Source organism: Dermacentor silvarum, chromosome 1, assembly GCF_013339745.2.
Source record: "Dermacentor silvarum isolate Dsil-2018 chromosome 1, BIME_Dsil_1.4, whole genome shotgun sequence".
Classification (NCBI taxonomy): domain Eukaryota; kingdom Metazoa; phylum Arthropoda; class Arachnida; order Ixodida; family Ixodidae; genus Dermacentor; species Dermacentor silvarum.
This window is the reverse complement of record NC_051154.1, coordinates 120,676,266-120,694,065: the sequence shown is the minus strand read 5'-3', so window position 1 is coordinate 120,694,065 and position 17,800 is coordinate 120,676,266. Positions and strand designations below refer to the sequence as shown.

General features: G+C 41.6%; 1 protein-coding gene across 2 annotated transcripts in view; it reads left to right on the top strand.

The window, feature by feature from the left end:
- The first annotated feature begins 220 nt into the window (after window positions 1–220).
- The window catches only part of LOC119435935 (uncharacterized), a 167,538-nt gene continuing 149,958 nt past the window's right edge, over window positions 221–17,800 (top strand). Inside the window, exons 1-2 of one of the 2 annotated variants that reach the window (XM_049660887.1) lie at window positions 221–310; window positions 12,034–12,067. Coding sequence is in view for 1 of the 2 variants with exons in the window: in XM_037702637.2 (XP_037558565.1) it covers window positions 12,055–12,067 (13 nt within the window). In the remaining variant the exon portion in view is untranslated. The remainder of the gene's footprint in view (window positions 311–12,033; window positions 12,068–17,800) is intronic. The other variant, XM_037702637.2, reaches the window with a different exon arrangement.

The following is a 17,800-nucleotide window of genomic DNA, read 5'->3' as shown; positions in this document are numbered from 1 at the left end:
TTGCAGCGCACATAATTCTTTCAGTATCAATATCATTCCAACATCGTCCTGTTTCGATTTTAAAAGTAACTGACTGATGTGATTTGTACAATAAAGTAGCTTGCACGTTCTTTTGAGGCATAAATATAAAACATTATAAAAAGCAAGGTATATTTTTTCCGCGCAATAAACGTCGGGACGCAAGTACGGGTTCTTTGCTTTTTCTTGTTAGTGTTTTCTCTTCACGCCATTTTTTCTCCCGCAGGCCCTGTCTGGCGTCCAGTTCTGACCTCCTGATTGTACCGCGCGGTGTTGCTTTGAACGTTTCGCTGTAAGTATCTAAGTGATCATTTTCTCTTATGACCTCGATAGCTATAGCCTTACGTTTAAATCGGCGGTCTGTGACGATTTTTACGTAATAAAAAAAATTTATATATATATAGGGAGGCAGTTGCCGAGTCTTCAAATGAAGGAACCGGCTCGCACGGCTTGTACAGACGCGCCTACGAGAGAAATTATCTGAATGAATTTGCTTGCGCATCAATGTGTGCATTTCTCCCGCTTTACAAGGAGTGATGTTCTTTTGCAAAGGGAGCATAGCGATGTAGGTGTGGAAGATGCATATTTGTAGGTGGTTTAAAGTTTCGGTTTTATTGCTGATCGAGGTGCTGCGCCACAGCCGTTCAACCGCCAGGTTATTAATTCGGCTTAAGTGGCATGTTTCTTATTTTAATTCTGCTCTTTCTCCCATTCTTTTTTTCTTTGGATAAGGCTTTTGTAGCTGAAGCGGTGTGCTGTTAACTGCAAGCGAAGTGTGCGCTTTTGCGTGCTTGCATCATGAGTCACACGTGTGCTGCGCACTATTACAGCATATTGCCGGACCGATTTAAACTTGAAGGCGTTCTATGACAGTCAGCTCTTCTTTAAGGTGCACGAATGGCCAAAGAATTTGCGGCTTCTATTTGTGTCTCAATGCTTGCCGAAAGCAAAATATTTTACATATGACGCATGGTGAGGTCTGGTTATTTTGATGCTGTCTATGATGAGAATTACTGTTCTTGCATTTTAATTTAGATCAATCATTTTGCGCAATTACGTGACGCATCAGGTTCAAATACCGGAATGACGCTAACAGTAAATACCGGAATGACGCTAACAGGTGTATGCGACCACGTACTAAAAAACGCTGCGTACTTTTCCTAGAAATACCGAAGTGTATGCTTCAGATACTAAAAAGACAAAATAGGGTGTGTAAAACAGCACAATTTTGTTACACGTAAACTCAACAGCACACTTTTTTTTTTTTAAAGTTCACAAAAAATAAATCAAGGTTCAGCTACAATACATAATACACACAGAAAAAAAGTGTACTACGTTGAGTATTTTCTTTCAGAGTCAAAAATCTGAAGAGCAGCATTACATGGTTCAGCCTTGTGTCTTTAATGCCATAGCATGTGATCATTAGGCAAAGACTTAGGGGTTCTGTCACACAGGCACTTTCGAGCATACTTGGGTTGATGCAGGCGAAGCTCTTCTACATGTCATTTTCCAGGAAGCTTGATTTTAGTCCTGTTGAACTAATTTCTACTTTGTTCTTGGATCCTCTTTGAAAAGTTTCAATGAAGATGGAATGAATTAAGTACCTGAACGGTGCCTGTATAACAGTGGCATAAAATGGAAACTGAAAACTAAACCCCGTGAACTTTAAATTGCCACAGTGCTTGTGGTGAGATAGCTTACACAACGAATGAGTTTGCACAGTTCACAAAATATATGTATGACTTCCTTTCTGTGTCTGTGTCATCATTGCACTTCAATCTAAGTCAAATATGGGCATCTTTAAGTTTGGGTGAGTCAGTAATGCTTACAAATTGAACCGATAAATAGCTGGAGTGGACACTATGTTGCCACCATAATTGTAGTAGCAGGTGAATAATGTTAGATATCTTGGAAGTAATTAGTAAAAAATGTTGCATATGTACATACAGTGGTGTGATGTCTTCTGCTAGTGCTTTAGTGGCGTGCATGTTTTAATGAGACATGAAAAAATTGCACCTAAAAAAACCTTGGTATATTATCCCACTGACATGACTAACAAAAGCATTGTGAAAGCAATTCAATTTTATGGGGTGTGCTACATGGCTACACAGTGATGCAAACAGCTGAAAACACGGGATTTAGTTTGAATGTTGAGGAGAGTATTATAAAGTGAATGGTGTATTTAAAACCAAAATTTGGGATTTCTTATACCCGGTGTGTTTGGGCCAAGTTGGCCGAAGCTCTTGTGTTAAATGACAGACAGTAAGCAGTGCCAGCTTTACACACATCTTGATAGTAGGAGGAGGTTGTTTTGCACAATCTGTTGTACAGTAGACTTCTGTTAATTCATATCCGGTTGGTTGCATTTTTTCGTCAATTCGATCCCACCTGAAGGTCCTGGCCGGCACCTATGCATTTCTATGAACCCAAAATTCTATTGTTTATTCAAAAATTGGCTTTCCTGGATAATTTGGACTTGACCAATCAGCACACGCGCGCCTGACCACTATGGTGACCCCAATATCGTTCCCTTTCGTGGCAGTGTTCGTCTTGCGGAGCTTAGGGGACAGTGAATGCATTCCACACATCAAAATGCCTATTTTCAGCCTGCCGCAGAAGATTTTCAAGCAGTAACCATAGCTCACAATGTCTGATTTGAGTATTTAGCTGATTATAATACGGCAACTTTTTTAAAAGAAAATTGGGCTGGAAATTGCCTGCGCGGTGCAATCGGATACGAAACTATAACTGCCTTCACAGTGTGTGTTTGGTTTACACGGGTGTATTGTGGTCAATGAGACTTTTAAAAGAAGCCGTGTGGCGGCACAGCTGACTTTAGGAAACAGGCTGTCATTGTGTAACATGGATTAGATTGTGCCCATTTTTCTTGCTAAAAAAATGGGTGCGCATTAGGTTTCTACTTGGTTTAGGAGCTTTGATGTAATTTCTACGTTAGTTTTCTACTTTGGACACACAGAAAGTCTGCGTGCATTTGATTTGGGAGGCTGTTAGAATTGGACAAATGCTTCCAAATAAATTGGTGGTGTGTTATGGCATTTTTTCTGCATCTTGTTTAATTCAACCCGCCTGATAATTCGATCAATTTCGTTGGTTCAATCAGGTTCAAATAATGGAAGTCGACTTTATGGTTTTGCTGTATGGTATTGCCTCTGATGAAATCTCAATCTTACCGAGACCAATCTCTCTGAAAGGCTGTTACTCGAGCTGTGGCACATTCAAAGCATGCAGAACAACAACAGTCATTTCCAGGGCAACCTGTGTGCTATACATGTTCACTGCTTGCACTTATGACAAAGAAGTGACAGAGGCAACACAACAGTTACCTCTACTGCGGTGCCAGTGCCACTGCTGCCTCCAGATGGGACAGGAGATAGCTTGGTTGTGGGTTCGTTTTACAGGTCACCGGGAAATACAAATGTTATGCCATTGTCTAAGACGCTTTTATCCCTTTCTTCAGAGGCCATTTTACTTGCGGGAGATCTTAATATGCCTGATGTTGCTTGGCATGAGCTACGCCCAATGGAGAACAATCACTCTGAGCTTTATTTCATTTTTTTCTAGCTGATTAGCACTTACAACATTTATCAGTTTGTTGATTTTCCCAAGCACATTGGCTTGGCAAGTAGCAATGTTCTGGATTTAGTGTTTAGTAATCGTAGGAGCCTAATTGAATCAGTTATCTCGATGCCCGGTATCAGTGATCACAACATAGTGGCAGCTACTGTAATATGCAAAAAAATAGAGCTCAGTATATCAGGCCCAAGAAAGGTATTCCTCTATGACAAGGGCAACTTCTATGCCATAAACAGCAACCTAGATGCATACTTGGTTGCGTTTATGGAACACAACCATGACTTCGAGATTAAAACATTGTGGTTGCTGTTTAAAGAAAAGCTATTGTCACTAATGAATATTTTATTCCAACAAAAATTCTGACATTGAGTTCCCGCAGTGATAAGCCTTGGCTAAGTAAAGATTTACGTGCCTCTATCATAAGAAAGGCTAGGGTATTTAAAGCTTATTGTCAAAAGAAAACTGTGGATTTATTTGAAAAGCTGACTCGCCTAGGCCTTGAACTTAGAAAGCCACTAAAACAGGCAAAAGATGAATATTTGTCTTCATTTGGAGATAAAATCAAATCAAACACCAAAGAAGTATGGTGCTTTGTTAAAAATAATGAAAAGGATTTTGCCGGGCATTCCAATCTTAGTAAACAACGGTGAGGTTTTAAAAGATGACATACACAAAGCTGAATGTTTTAACGCATATTTTCAATCTGTTTTTTTCTGCGCCAATATGTGCATCATCAGCACAAATTCGCGATACTGATAATACCGCACTCTTGCAACTACCAGAAATGAGTGAAATTCCTATAACAGAAGAGAGTGTCGGGATTCTTTTGCATAAACTTAACCCGCACTCTGCTCATGGCCCCGATGGCACATCGAACCACATTTTAAAACGCTGCCCTGATCATATTGCTCCTTTTTTGGTTGTACTCTATCACCTTTCATTGTGCCAAGGAAAGCTCCCTCAAGACCAGAAAATGGACAATATTGCACCCATACATAAAGATGGTGACTGAGTACGTGTATGTATTTACAGACTGATATCGCTAACCTCAGTGTGTTGTAAAATAATTGAGCACATCATCTATTCATGCCTTACGAAACATCTTCAAATAATATATATATTTTTTAAATCTTTCCCTACATGGTTTTTGCGCAGGGCTTTCTTCTACAACGTAAAAGCTAATTAACCGAATTCATACATGATATTGCTTCATGCTTAGATAAGTGCAACTGGATGCCATTCTTCTTGATTTTAAGAAAGCTTTTGATGTGGTGCCTCATTACCTCCTTCTTTGCAAGTTATCCCTCCTGGGAATTCCAGAATATTTGTTGGCATGCTTGAAAGACTATTTGACCCACCGCCAACAGTGTGTGGTTATAAATGGTACGGCCTCATCATCCGCAGATGTACTATCTGGTGTGCCACAGAGCTCAGTTCTGGGCCCCCTACTGTTTTTAATTTTCATCAGTGATTTTCCAAATGGTCTTAAATCTACAGTAAGACTATGCCAATGACTGTGTATTGTGTTATACGGTGAAATGTGTTAATGACATTGTGGTCTTACAGTCGAACCTCCAAAAGGTCTTGGTGCGGCAACTGGCACATGAACCTAAACATAGTGAAATGTTTTCGTGTTACAATTACCAATACGAAAAAAACGATACACAGGTCATATGTCCTTAAATCTCATCCCTTAAAAGCAACTGATAATGTCAAGTACCTTGGTATTCCATTCACTTCCACATTAGACTGGACATGTCACATTGATAAAATTGCTGCTAAGGTTGCTGCACTTTTTCCGAACAAATTTCGAACATGCGCCGAAACAGTTCAGGGAAACTTTGTATTTAACGAAAATTAGGCCGATTCTTGAATATGCTTGTGTTGCTTGGGACCCCTTTACAGCCGTATTGAAAGAAATTTTCTTAGAAAGGGTACAGAAACAGGCTGCGAAGTTTGTGACCTGCAATTATGACTTCACCATAAGAAGCACGCAGATTACATACCAATTAGACTGGAACAATTAAATTACAGTCTTGTTGAAGATTGCAAAGGCTCTCTTCATTCTTCTTTCTGGAGTTTTACGTGCCAAAACCAGTTCTGATTATGAGGCACGCCGTAGTGGAGGGTTCCGGAATAATTTTGACCACTTTGGGTTCTGTACCGTGCACTACAAGACAAGCACATGGGTGTTCTTGGATTTTCCCCTCCATCGAAATGCGGCCTCCGTGGCCAGGATTCGATCCTGCGACTGTGTGCTCGGCAGCGCAACGCCTTAGCCACTGAGCCACCGCGGCTAAGTTTCTCTTCAGCATTGATAATAAGCAAACAGGAATAGATAAGGACAGTTATATGAAGCAACCATTTTATGTATTAGCAAGGTATGACCATACAAAAAAAAAAAAAAAAAGGGATGTACAAATGTTGCCTTAATGTATTCAGGTACTCATTCTTTCCCCATACTATTAGTGCTTAGAATGAGATCACTGCAGATATATTTTCGATGCCTTGTTTCATTAGTGCAATTGAGTCTGTTTGTTGGGCCACATGTCCATTTTGACAGCACTTTGTCCTGGTTCTATTCAATTATGTCGATGTTTCTCTCTTTTCTTTTGGCTCTTGTCCTCTTGTACCTGCTTCTTCTCCTTTTTTTTGGACTCCCCTACAACAATGCCTTCGACCGATGTAGGTATTATAAATAAATAAATAAATAATTATAGTCACCCTTTCTCTCAGCTGCCAACTATACCAGAAAAACAGTATACCAGCCTTTGTGAAAACCCCTCCCCTTCTTATCAGGATCTTCTATAAAGCTGCACTGCGGGCCATCTGTCATTTAACCCGAGTAAGGAGCCAAGTAGGGCCCAAAATGTTGGGTGTAAGAAATTACCATGTTCAGTCGGTGACATTCACTTTGTTATTAGTAGATCCAGACAGGTAATTTTATATTGGGCTTCCAGGATGGTTTTCCACTGCTTGCATGGAAGGGGTTTAAATAAGTAGAGAGCTTGTTGAATATTTTTTTGTGTGTTGAGACAATTTCCCACTATGAACTGGAACTAAAAGGAGTCATACCTTTGAACCCTCTAATGTTACCATGGTTGAAATAGCCAAGAATGGATTAGTGGCACTCGAAAGCCGAGTGAGCCATTTGTGACCTGTGCTCTCATCAGGCTCATTAAATGTTGCACACATGCCACATGGCTTTTAATCGCAACTGTTATCTAGAGGTGAAACTAAGAGCAACAGGTCTCTTTGCACTTGCTCATTGGCAAGTCAGCTACCGTGTTAAAATTTTGATAAACGTTGCGAGGGCTTTTTTTTTTTTTTTTTTTTTTCTCACGGTCCGAACGGTCACGAAATGAAAACCACAGTGAAAATCAAAACTGTTATTTGGAGCATTTAATACACTTTCCAGTTACTTCTCTACATAGTTGCCGTTCAGATTGAGGCATTTCTCATAGCGTGGTACCAATTTTTTCCTATACTCTTGTCATAGAAGGCAGCCGGCTGTGCTTTCAGCCAATTCTGTATGCTGGTCTGCAGTTTGTCTGAGTCAAACTCCTATCCTAGCCAGCGTTTCATGTGAGCAAAGAGATGGTAATCAGAGGGAGCCAAGTTCGGGCTTGTATGGTGGGTGATCAAACACTTCCCATTGAAAACCACGCAGGAGCTTCTTTGTTGCAGCTGCACTGTGCGGCCAGTGCCTGATTACATTCCTCTTCGCTTGTTCTGAATTGCCTTTCGTAGACATTCCGCAGTCACGCTGTACAAGGCTGCAGTGATGGTTGTGCCACATTCCATGAATTCCGCCAAGAGAACACCTTTTCAGTCCCAGAGCACAGTAGCCATACACTTTCTGCTGGAGAAGGCTCGCTTGAAACTCTTTACTTTCAGGGGAATGAGAATGTATTTACTGTTTGGATTGCTCTTGTTTCTTCAGTTTCGAAACGGACCCACGCCTCGTCCCCTGTGATGATTTTCTTTAAAAAATCTTCTGCTTCATCATGGAAGTGCTGGAGAAACGTTAAGGCTGCGCCCATTCGTTGTGTCTTGTGATGGTCGATCAGCATCTTTGGAACCCACTTCGCACAGAGTTTGTGGTACTGGAGTCTCTCACTCACAATGGCATTGAGTGCTCACCATGAAATTTCGGGAAACGAATCACTCAACACAGAAATAGTGAACTGACGATTGTCTCGAATCGCCTGATCCACTCGCTGAACAAGATCACCGGTTAACACTCGCTTCCTTTCCTGCCCGCCTGCATCATGAACGTCTGTGTGTCCTGCTTCGAAGTTCCTGCACCATTGCCGTAATATGCTGTCACTCATGAAAGTTGTGCCGTACACATTACTCATCTGTCAATGAATTTCTGCTGCATTGCACCCCTCAGCATGCACAAATCGAATGACAGCACGCACTTCATACTTAGTGGGAGACTCTATTGTTCAAGGCGTTTTACGTGCTCGCTGCGGGCTCAGAACTGACAACTGCGACTTCACGTGATCGACAGGCATACTAGAGACACTGCGCAACACGTCTGTGCACAGCGTCATTGGAATTTCACTGTGGTTGTCACTTCGCGACCGATCGGACCTTGAAAAATAAAAATAACCCTCCCATTTTGTCAAGTGATAAAAATGAAATAGTAAAGAATGTGTGAGTGCGCGCCTCGCATCCACTGATGTTTTCCCTGCATGGCTTGAATCTCCTGGCATCCGGCTTTCCTGTGTAGCACACACACGGCGGAGGAAGTTGGTGTCATAATTGTGCAGAAGTACAGGAGATTTATTATGACAAGAGATCGTGCGAATGTTTTGATGCTAGCGCCATTTAAATATTCGGGTGAGTGGGGAACTAACTGCCTTCCTCCTCTTCGGTGTGGGGACAGCGTCGAGTGCAGACTGACTGCGCATTTGTCGGTTGGTCTCGCGACCCCCAGAGGGCTTTTTGGGCTGCGATTTTGTAGCGATGTCTTTTCTCGATGCCAATGCTTTTTGCCACCATTCGTGTTTGTGAGTAGTCAGGCGATGCTCTGTCCCTTGAATGCGGACATGCATAGAATAAAGCATTGCTCAAAGTACTGGCCTTGGGGGTGTAATCCCGCAAGCGTCTTGGTTTCCAAACGTTTCCTTGCCCTCTCGAGATGTGCAGGGCTCCACGCTTTCGTCAGCGGTTGTCGGCAGGGCGCCTGGCGAATCGCAAGAGGGCAAGCAAATGCTCAGCAAGCTAGATGCTTGCGCGATAGTACCCTTGGTCACTCGAATGCACCATTTGCGAGACCACACACATGAACACCTTAAGTGTCGGACATGGGCGAACATCATTCGTTCGGCATTCTTGTGTGGGGGAAGCTGAACCCTCTCGATTCCTCAGCGCGGTAAATTCCTTGTGTGTAGTTTGGCTAGCTGGCATTCTTGTGTGAAAATGTAATAAATACCATTATATGTTTTCACTGCACTGTGTGTACTGTCTCATTTATTTATTGTAACTTTTCTCTTTCCCATCTTTACTCTTAGTCTCCATCTTTCTCACAGCCGCGGGACAGTTCAAGTGTACACTAAAAAGTGAGAATTACAATGCCCATGGCGCTTCTTTTCCAATTTCCTTTTGTCCTTATTACAACAAATTGCTACTACTACTACTTATTTCGTAGAGCATTTGAGACCCCACAGAGAAAAGTGTTGGTACCATCCCAGTAGCCAAATATTGAGTTTGTTGTATCTTGTTACACACATTGCAATTGCAGAATTGAAGCCAGTCAATGCTCAAAGCTTGCCCGCTTAACAGGAGTCCCACGACTACCACCAATTTCAATATATTTGTCTCCAGCTGTGAAATGAAATCTGCTTTCACATATTACGAATGATATTTCCGGAGAGCCTACATGAAGCGAACAAACCATATTAAGCCAACAAACAATGAAGCGGTAGCTGTGAGTTCAGCTCTTACCAGCAATAAACTGTCTTTTCTTCGATCTTTCATTTCTCTTTTTCTTATTAGTTGTGCATTTCAGTTCAAAAGCACAGGTAATTTCCCACATGCAATCTCTGCCTCTATGGCTTCATATGATCGTTATTCATAAAATCGAACACCTCGGTTACTTTGATTCTTTTTTATGCCCTATTAGATAAAACTATATGGGAAATCAGTGTATCTGTATCTTATACCTCGAAGCTAGTGCGAGGCAATGGATTCCTACTGAGTGGACAAGCTTTGAGCAATGATTGGCTTCAGTTATGCAATCACAGCATGCATCTTAAAGGAACTGTGAAACGATTTTGATAGTTTTGTACAAATGCACCAGGTCAGTAGGTCAAGGCCTTGTGATCATCTAGAGCCAAGTTGAAGTGCTCTGCGTAGTGTAATTTATTGGGTTTTAATCATCTGTATCACTATTGAATACAGTGGTGCCACCCCTTGCGATTTCAGCCCTCTCGTGCCAATTTTACACAAAATGGCCGAGTCGTGTCACTCAGGCAAATGATCTGATTGAGTCCCCACATGACATCACTAGGAATGCATGCTGCTTCACTGAGCTTGTTTTAGTAAAATATGTATACATATTAATTTTGTACTTGTAAAAATAAAAACCTAAATTCAATAAATGTAGACATTTCTTCAAACTTTTTTCCACCAAAAATTTCCACCTGAGAATGCAGATTGTCTGCTGCACCTGTGGTCTGTACACATACACTTGTGCACACTTTTAAGGGAAAAATTTAATGACTTCCTTCCGAAAAGCTGGGCCTTGTGGAAACTGCGAGGATGCACAGAGGAAGGCAAGGGAAGAGGTGGAATGCGACAAAAGATAACATTAGTGCAGTGGCTACAACAGCTGATCTGTCCTGGACAGGTTTTCTTGCATGAACACAAATACAGTGTGGTGTTTTCAGGCTACAGAAAAATTAGTGGCACCAGTGTTCTGCTGCGCACGTCTTTTTGCACTGCAGGTGTGTGCAGGAAGTAAACTGCAACGACTTTATGTTGTGGAAAATGCAAGCGCTGCATGTAAAGTTCAATTTGCGGCCACCATCACCGCAGTAACGAGAAAAACTGCATCGCAAGGAGAGTGGGAAAACTCTAATCAACTCGACTGAAAGTAGACAACACTCACATAACCATACAACATGTTGCCCAAGGAGGCGGGACATAGCCATTAATGCAAGGAAAAAAAGTGTAGGGGGAATGCTGCAGCTTGAGAGGAGGGCAATGTTCAACCACTTGTAGCTCGTTTATTATAATGCGCTGGCATACAATGTTTGAGAGAAAGCATTCCGTGAAATATACTCTCAATCTGTAGGCTATACCCTTAAGTACGACAAAAAAGAATAATTAGTCGCATCATCTTGGGAATGATCTTATTGGGGATTATTTTACATATTCCTGCTGCCCAAAGGCAGCAGGAATTAGCATTTTGTCTCAGGTCCCCCATTTTTAATAGTAAGGGACAGTCATTGCTAAACCACTTTGGTGTAGCTAGGGTAGTAGGTGGGGCTGGTGTTATCATTGAGATTGGCACTTGGCGTGCCATAAGCAAAGAAGAATGGAAAATAAAATTGAATGTTACAAAATCTGACCCAGATTGTTTCCTTCCCCCTCCCCCCCCGCAATTTTATTAGTTGTATTTGCTTGGTTAAACAGTGTTTATATAGAAGGCTTGATGTTTAAAAAGAATTGGGCATTAGTTTCAGGTTGCCTTAACGGGATATAACGTAATATTTTTCAAAGTACTTGCCAAATATACTGAAGATAATCATAAGTAATTTAATTCCACGCATGTTGAAGAGCATGCATAGGAACATTCATTGTGATGCAACAGCACAGAAATTGCACAAAAACTTGAAAACCAATACTGCAAAGTAATTCAAACATTTAGTGAGTGTGAAAAGACAGTCAGCTTTTATTTTGCATTTTGGTGGAATGTGTAACTCATGGTCTACATTGATGCAAATAGTATGAGCTTTATTGCTCTGGATGAATTGCAGTGTTGGGCGGAGGTGCCTCTGTATATTGGCATGTATTTCAACATGAATAATATGCAATATCTCGAACTACTGCAACTGTATTAGATCTATCTACACTACTTTGTAGTTCAATCGGTTGCTTGATTTTTTTTTTTTCACATGCAAACACATTGTTAGAGCATAATTTAACATGAAAAGCTGGAAAGATAAAAATTAGCACAGTTTAATTTTCTTTTGTCAGAGGTGACTTTCTTTTGCTCCTTTGGCCTTAGTACTCACCCTTAGTTGCACACACAATGAACCATTATAAGTAATGTTACAAAAGAAGCTAAGACAATAGCCTGCATAGTTGGCACAGGAGCTGTTTCAAGCTGTGTTAATGCTGTATGGTTTTGTAGATTTCCTGACATGTTTAAATGATTTTTTTTTCTTTTTGTATTCCTGCTCGCAGGTGCAGTCAAGCACTTCCATCATGATATTTTATTGTGAGTATTTGTGTGCCACAAAGCACAGCTTTCTTTACTAGCACGCTTGTTGCAGAAGAAAAAAGTTGCTGAAGTAACTGCATTCTTGCTGTTTGAGAGTTATGTTATTGAGTAGTTCATGTTACTGTGCAAAAACTGCTGTTAATGTGTTAAAGGGGCCGGGATTATAAACTCAATACAAACAGATTTGAGGAACACTGGAACAAAGGTCTGAAATTAACCAAATTATCACTGGTGCAAAATGTTTTCATCTGTAATGAGAATCTACTAGGCTGACAATGATTTAAAGCTGCATGTCCTGCCTATTGTGGTCGGCAGTGGTCCAATAAGGGGTGTGTCAGGCTTGAGCCAATATTTCGACAAACGAGGATGAGGGACAATCTCCTTGTAGAAATGTTGGCTCCAGCATGATGCATTCGTTGTTTAGACCACTGTTGATCACTTTGTCGTCCTGTGAACTTTGATCTTGTTTTGATGGTCCTTGCAGTAGTACATATTGTAGTACAAATGAGGCCGCTCGTCCTACTGTCCCTTTAAAAATGGCACAAATTTCTTTGTCAGTTTTGCTAACTGTGTGATTTTCTGGGACTGGGACATATTACTTGCCTTTAGAGCTCATAATTATGAGTGGAGGTTGTATTCTATCTGTCCTTCACAAAAAACTGCTTCTGTTGGGTTTTGACTTCTCATGTGACCTGTCATATAATATGGCTGCTGCTATAGGGAAGGCCATTTTCCAGGTGGCCTGTTATCACTTTTTTTTTTCTTCCAAATTTCATATTTCCTTTACATAATTTGTAAACATAGAACACCACTTTATGTACAATAGAAGGTCTAAAGGTAAGTTACCATGGGTGGGACCGCCAGTACATGCAGAATCTTAAAAAAAGCTAATAATTAACATGCAAGCAGTGATAAATCATAGGTTTGAGTTTAACGACATCACAAAAGGCTAGGTTATCAGGCTATCTTTGTTGTGGCAAAAAAGCATATCAATTTATGGCACATTTCCTATGCAATTGCTTCCAAGGCAGGCTTGTACAAGGTACTCAGAAAATGTACTTAAAATAAGTTACTGAATACCACGCGAAAAAGTATTCAAGTGGAGTGTTAAATACTGAATTCAGAAATGTATTTGAGATAGAGTACTAAAGACTAAAAAACAAAAGTATTTTGTTACTTGAAACATACAAGATAACTTGCTACAATAATACAAGGCCACTGAGGTGAAACTTGCATTAAGGTGCTGTCAGTGGCCTTATCGCAAAGTGAGATAGATTTTATAGAGGCAAGGTGAGCCCTACCGGAATGATTTTGTTATCTCTTTTAAGGTAGGTCACCACCTTCGAGAAAAATTTTCACAGTAACGGTCCAAAAGTTACAACTGCACTTTTGGTGTGTAAAGCTTAGTTATTTTGAATGTTTAAAATCAGAAAATTGCTGAAAATTAAAATTCTTTTTTTTTTATAAAAATCAAAATGTGCCGAAATATGCATGTTGCGCCAACAATCATAAGTGAAAAATGGTCGATGCGATTCAAATGCGACTTGGCAGGTATGTAGTGAGGACAACAGCCTGTGCATCTAAGCACCATCATCACTGTATCTCAAAGCTGAGGCGCGTTATCATAAAAAAAACTAATAAAGATGATATCCGGCAGGTTTTTTTTTTTACGCAATTGGCCATAGTATAAAAAGTTACTGCTCGTTATCATTAAGTCTGCTTGAATGCACAGCTCTATGCATAAAAGAACAGCACACAAAATTTTACGCGAAAATATTTATTACACGGAGAGTTATCACGGTTCGCACAACTGCACAAAGCAAAAAAAAAACATGTTTTGAGAAAAAAGGGTTTAAAGATTTCAAATGAATGTTTATGTAATAAAAAACACCAGAAATGCCTAAAATCCACCAGGCTCATAGCTTGGGCCCTCCTTGGAAGCGGCACGGTCTCCTTTTGAGCGAGCTGATGCATGGATTTTTTTTCTTGCCTGCCTTGCGTCTCCACCTGAGTTGCGCGCGGCCTTCCTCACACGGCAGCAGACACTGGTCAGGCACGCCATCGTTGTGTAGTGGGCGGGTTTTTCATATCTCATAGAGTACACAGACTTTCTTCTTGAGTGAATAGCGCTAAATCCACGATGTTCAAAAAGCGCACGAAAAAGCACACGCGACACAGACGCAAACGCCACGTGAACGCGCGCAAAGTAAACAGAGTGTGCTGTATCGCCCCGTAGCCCTCTAGCGGAATTTTTTTAATGAACTCAGAAAATTACTTGCACTGGAAAATGAACTAAAGCATACTAAAATGGCATAATATGCATTCTGAGAGACATTTATGACGAGGTAACAGACGCCGTGGTATCAGAAACCCTCAGTTTCGGTTTCGGACGCATCTAGGAGGGGTTGGAAAAATCGCCAGAACTTTTGAACCGCTTGAGCTATCAAAATAATTCTTTTTGCTAAATATTCTTGGTTAGACAGGGAATCTAAAAATATTAATTTTGAAAAATCCATTTTTTTCAAAAAATCGGTTTTCGAAGGTGGTGACCTACCTTAACATATCGATGCCTGCGCTGTGTACCATTTTTGTCTGCTTTGTGTATTTTTACCCATAAGAAGTGGTGATTGTACAGTTGTGGCGATTCGGTTTGTTGCAGTTGGTTTGTTTACTTTTGGCTTGTCAAGCTTGAGAGCCGTGCTTTTTTTTTTGTTTGTTTGCTTTGTAAGCCTGCCGCCCCGAAAGTTTGTGAGACAGATGAAATGGGCGGGACTGGCCATCTGCGCACAGTGCAACCCCCGCAATGAGCTTATTGCGCACTGATACCACACCTGACAGTGACGAAGGCTGTTTTTAAATATGAGTACAAGATACTCTGAGAAGTATTTATCTTAGAGCAAAAATACGGAGTTGTCAAATTATTAATAACTCTGTATTAGGTAACCAGGTTCAGTTTCCAGTGGCGGCCTGTCCGGACCCACAGATTCTTGGCACCCTCTGCCGCGTCGCAGGTCTGACCGCCGCCTTGGTCAAGTGCTCTGCAGCCGCTGGCGACTGAGGGCCATGGGTTAATTGTAGGAGTAATGAGGGAGGTAGTGGCCGAATACTGCACCAGGGAGACCAATTCCTGTTCTGGTGAAGGAGTGACTTTGTTTAAGCTTAGTGGGCCTTTCTAATTTGGTTGCACCTGGACTAGTATAGCCCCACTAACTCTCGGCAATATATATATATATATATATATATATTTTTTTTTTTTCTGGTGTCAGGCGCCACTCCATGCCTGAAAATGTAGTGGAGTGGAGAAGGATTTGAACTTACGACCTTCAGATTAAAATCCCGGTGTTCTACCTCTGCTCCACGCCACCCCCCCTAAAACTGAACCTGGCAACGTTCAACACGCGCACCCTGTCGAGTGAGGCTAGCTTATCAGGGCTATTTGAGGAATTATCAGGCATTGCCTGGGATATCATTGGCCTTAGTGAGGTTAGAAGAACTGGTGAGGCTTATACAGTGCTCACTAACAGCCACGTCCTCTGCTACAGAGGTCTTTCAGATAAGAGAGAATTCAGAGTAGGACTTCTTGTCCATAAGGACATAGCGGGCAACATTGATGAATTCTACAGCATTAATGAGAGTGTAGCAGTCGTAATAAAGCTGAATAGGAGGTACAGAATGAAGGTAGTACAAGCTGATGCCCCAGCCTCTAGTCGCAATGATGAAGAAATAGAACAATATTATGAAGATGTTGAATTAGCGATGAGAAAGGTGCAAACTCAGTTACTATAGTCATGGGCGACTTCAATGCAAAAATGGGGAAAAAGCAGGCTGGTGAACAAGCAATTGGCAACTACGGCATCGGTTCTAGAAACACTAGAGAAGAGATGTTTGTAGAATTCGCGGAAAGGAATAGGCTCCAAATAATGAATACCTTCTTAAAGATGCACAGCAACAGGAAGTGAACCTAAAAAAGCCCTAATGGAGAAACAAGGAATGAAATAGATTTTAAACTCTTAAGTCGATCCCAGCATAGTGCAGGATGTAGAAGTGTTAGGTAGGGTAAAGGGCAGTGACCATAGGCTAGTGAGGTCTAGGATTTCCCTCCATTTGAAGAGAGAAAGAATAAAATTAGTCAAGAAGAAACAGGCCAACCTAGACGCAGTAAGGGTAAAAGAAGACCAGTTCAGGCTGGTGCTCGCAAACAAATATGCAGCTTTAGAGCAGGAAGATGAAGACAACATAGAGGTAATGAATGAAACTGTAACTAGGCTGATCTCAGAAGCAGCAATTTAAGTGGGAGGTAAGGCACCAAGGCAACCAGTAGGTAAGCTCTCCCAAGTAACAAAGGACCTAATAAAGAAACGACTAAACATGAAAGTGTCAAACTCGAGAGATCAGATAGAATTCGCTGAACTATCAAAACTGATCAACAAGAAGAAAGTAAGGGATATCCGAAATCATAACATGGAAAAGATTGAGGAAGCAGTAAAATATGGACACAGCATGAAATCAGTGAGAAGAAAACTTGGCATAGGACAAGGCAAGATGTATGCACTGAAAGATAAGCAGGATAATATCATGAGCAATTTCGATGACATAGTAAAAGCAATGGAAGAATTCTATACTGACCTGTACTGTACCCAGAGCAGCCAAGCTCCCTCTCTTGCGTGTGTCTAGCTGCGCGAGCAGCCCCACGCTTCGCGGCTACGCACAGCGGTGGCGATAGATTAGTGCATTCACTTAGCTTAGCGCAGCTTGGCGTGGCTTCTGGGATCTTCCGGTGCAATTTCAGGCATCACGCGCAAGCCTGCGCGGCTACGAGCGGCGGTGCAAGCGATCAGGGCATTCATTCGTTTCCACTCATGGCGACGCGTAGGCAGCTGTCGCTCGGCATGGCCTCCGGGATCTCCCCGACGTCATTTCGGGGGTCACACCCAGGCCATGCCTGTGCCTGCCTACGCGGCTGTTGCCACGCTTCGCTGCTACGTGTGGCATTGCAAATAATTTCCGCATACGCTTCTTCCTCTCCCTGTGGTGCGCCGCGTGGGCTGGCAGCTGGGCGTGGCCTCTGAGATCCCATCGGCACCAGTGCAATCTTGGAATACACGAGCCGGCCAAGCCAAGCTGGTGCGGCGAAGTTCGATTGCTTCCTCAATCTAAAACAGAGCGCTGTGTTGTTTGCCGCATGCTGCTCGACCGCGACGGGCGATGTAAAAAGCGGAATCTAAAGACCTTCACAATGAAACAGAAAGCAGCTATCTAAAGGCTATCGCGTCAGGTGCTAAAAAGTCGCGTGTTGCCTATGCCAAAGATTCTTTTGTTTATTTAAATTTCATCGCAGGCATAGCTGTGTAGCAGTTTTGCGGGCTGCAATGTCGTGTTGTTATTTCCATGTTTACAATTGTGAAATTTATTGACTGTATATTACGAATACGAACGGATTTGTATATTACGAATTACGCACGGATATTAAGAATTTCAGCTCCTCCTTCAACTTCGTTATAACGAGGTTCGAGTGTATAGCATCTTATAACAAGGATCATATATTCATTAAAATTCTATAATAAAACCTTCTAAAAAGGGCCATTCTTTTTAACACAATAAGGAAACAGATTACTGCTCCTTACTGATTCACTTGTGTGGCAACTGTGGTGCAAGTTTCATTATAGAATATGACAGGAAGGTTGGCTGGATACTTAGTCATAAAATGTCACTGCAATTAGCTTTTTCTAT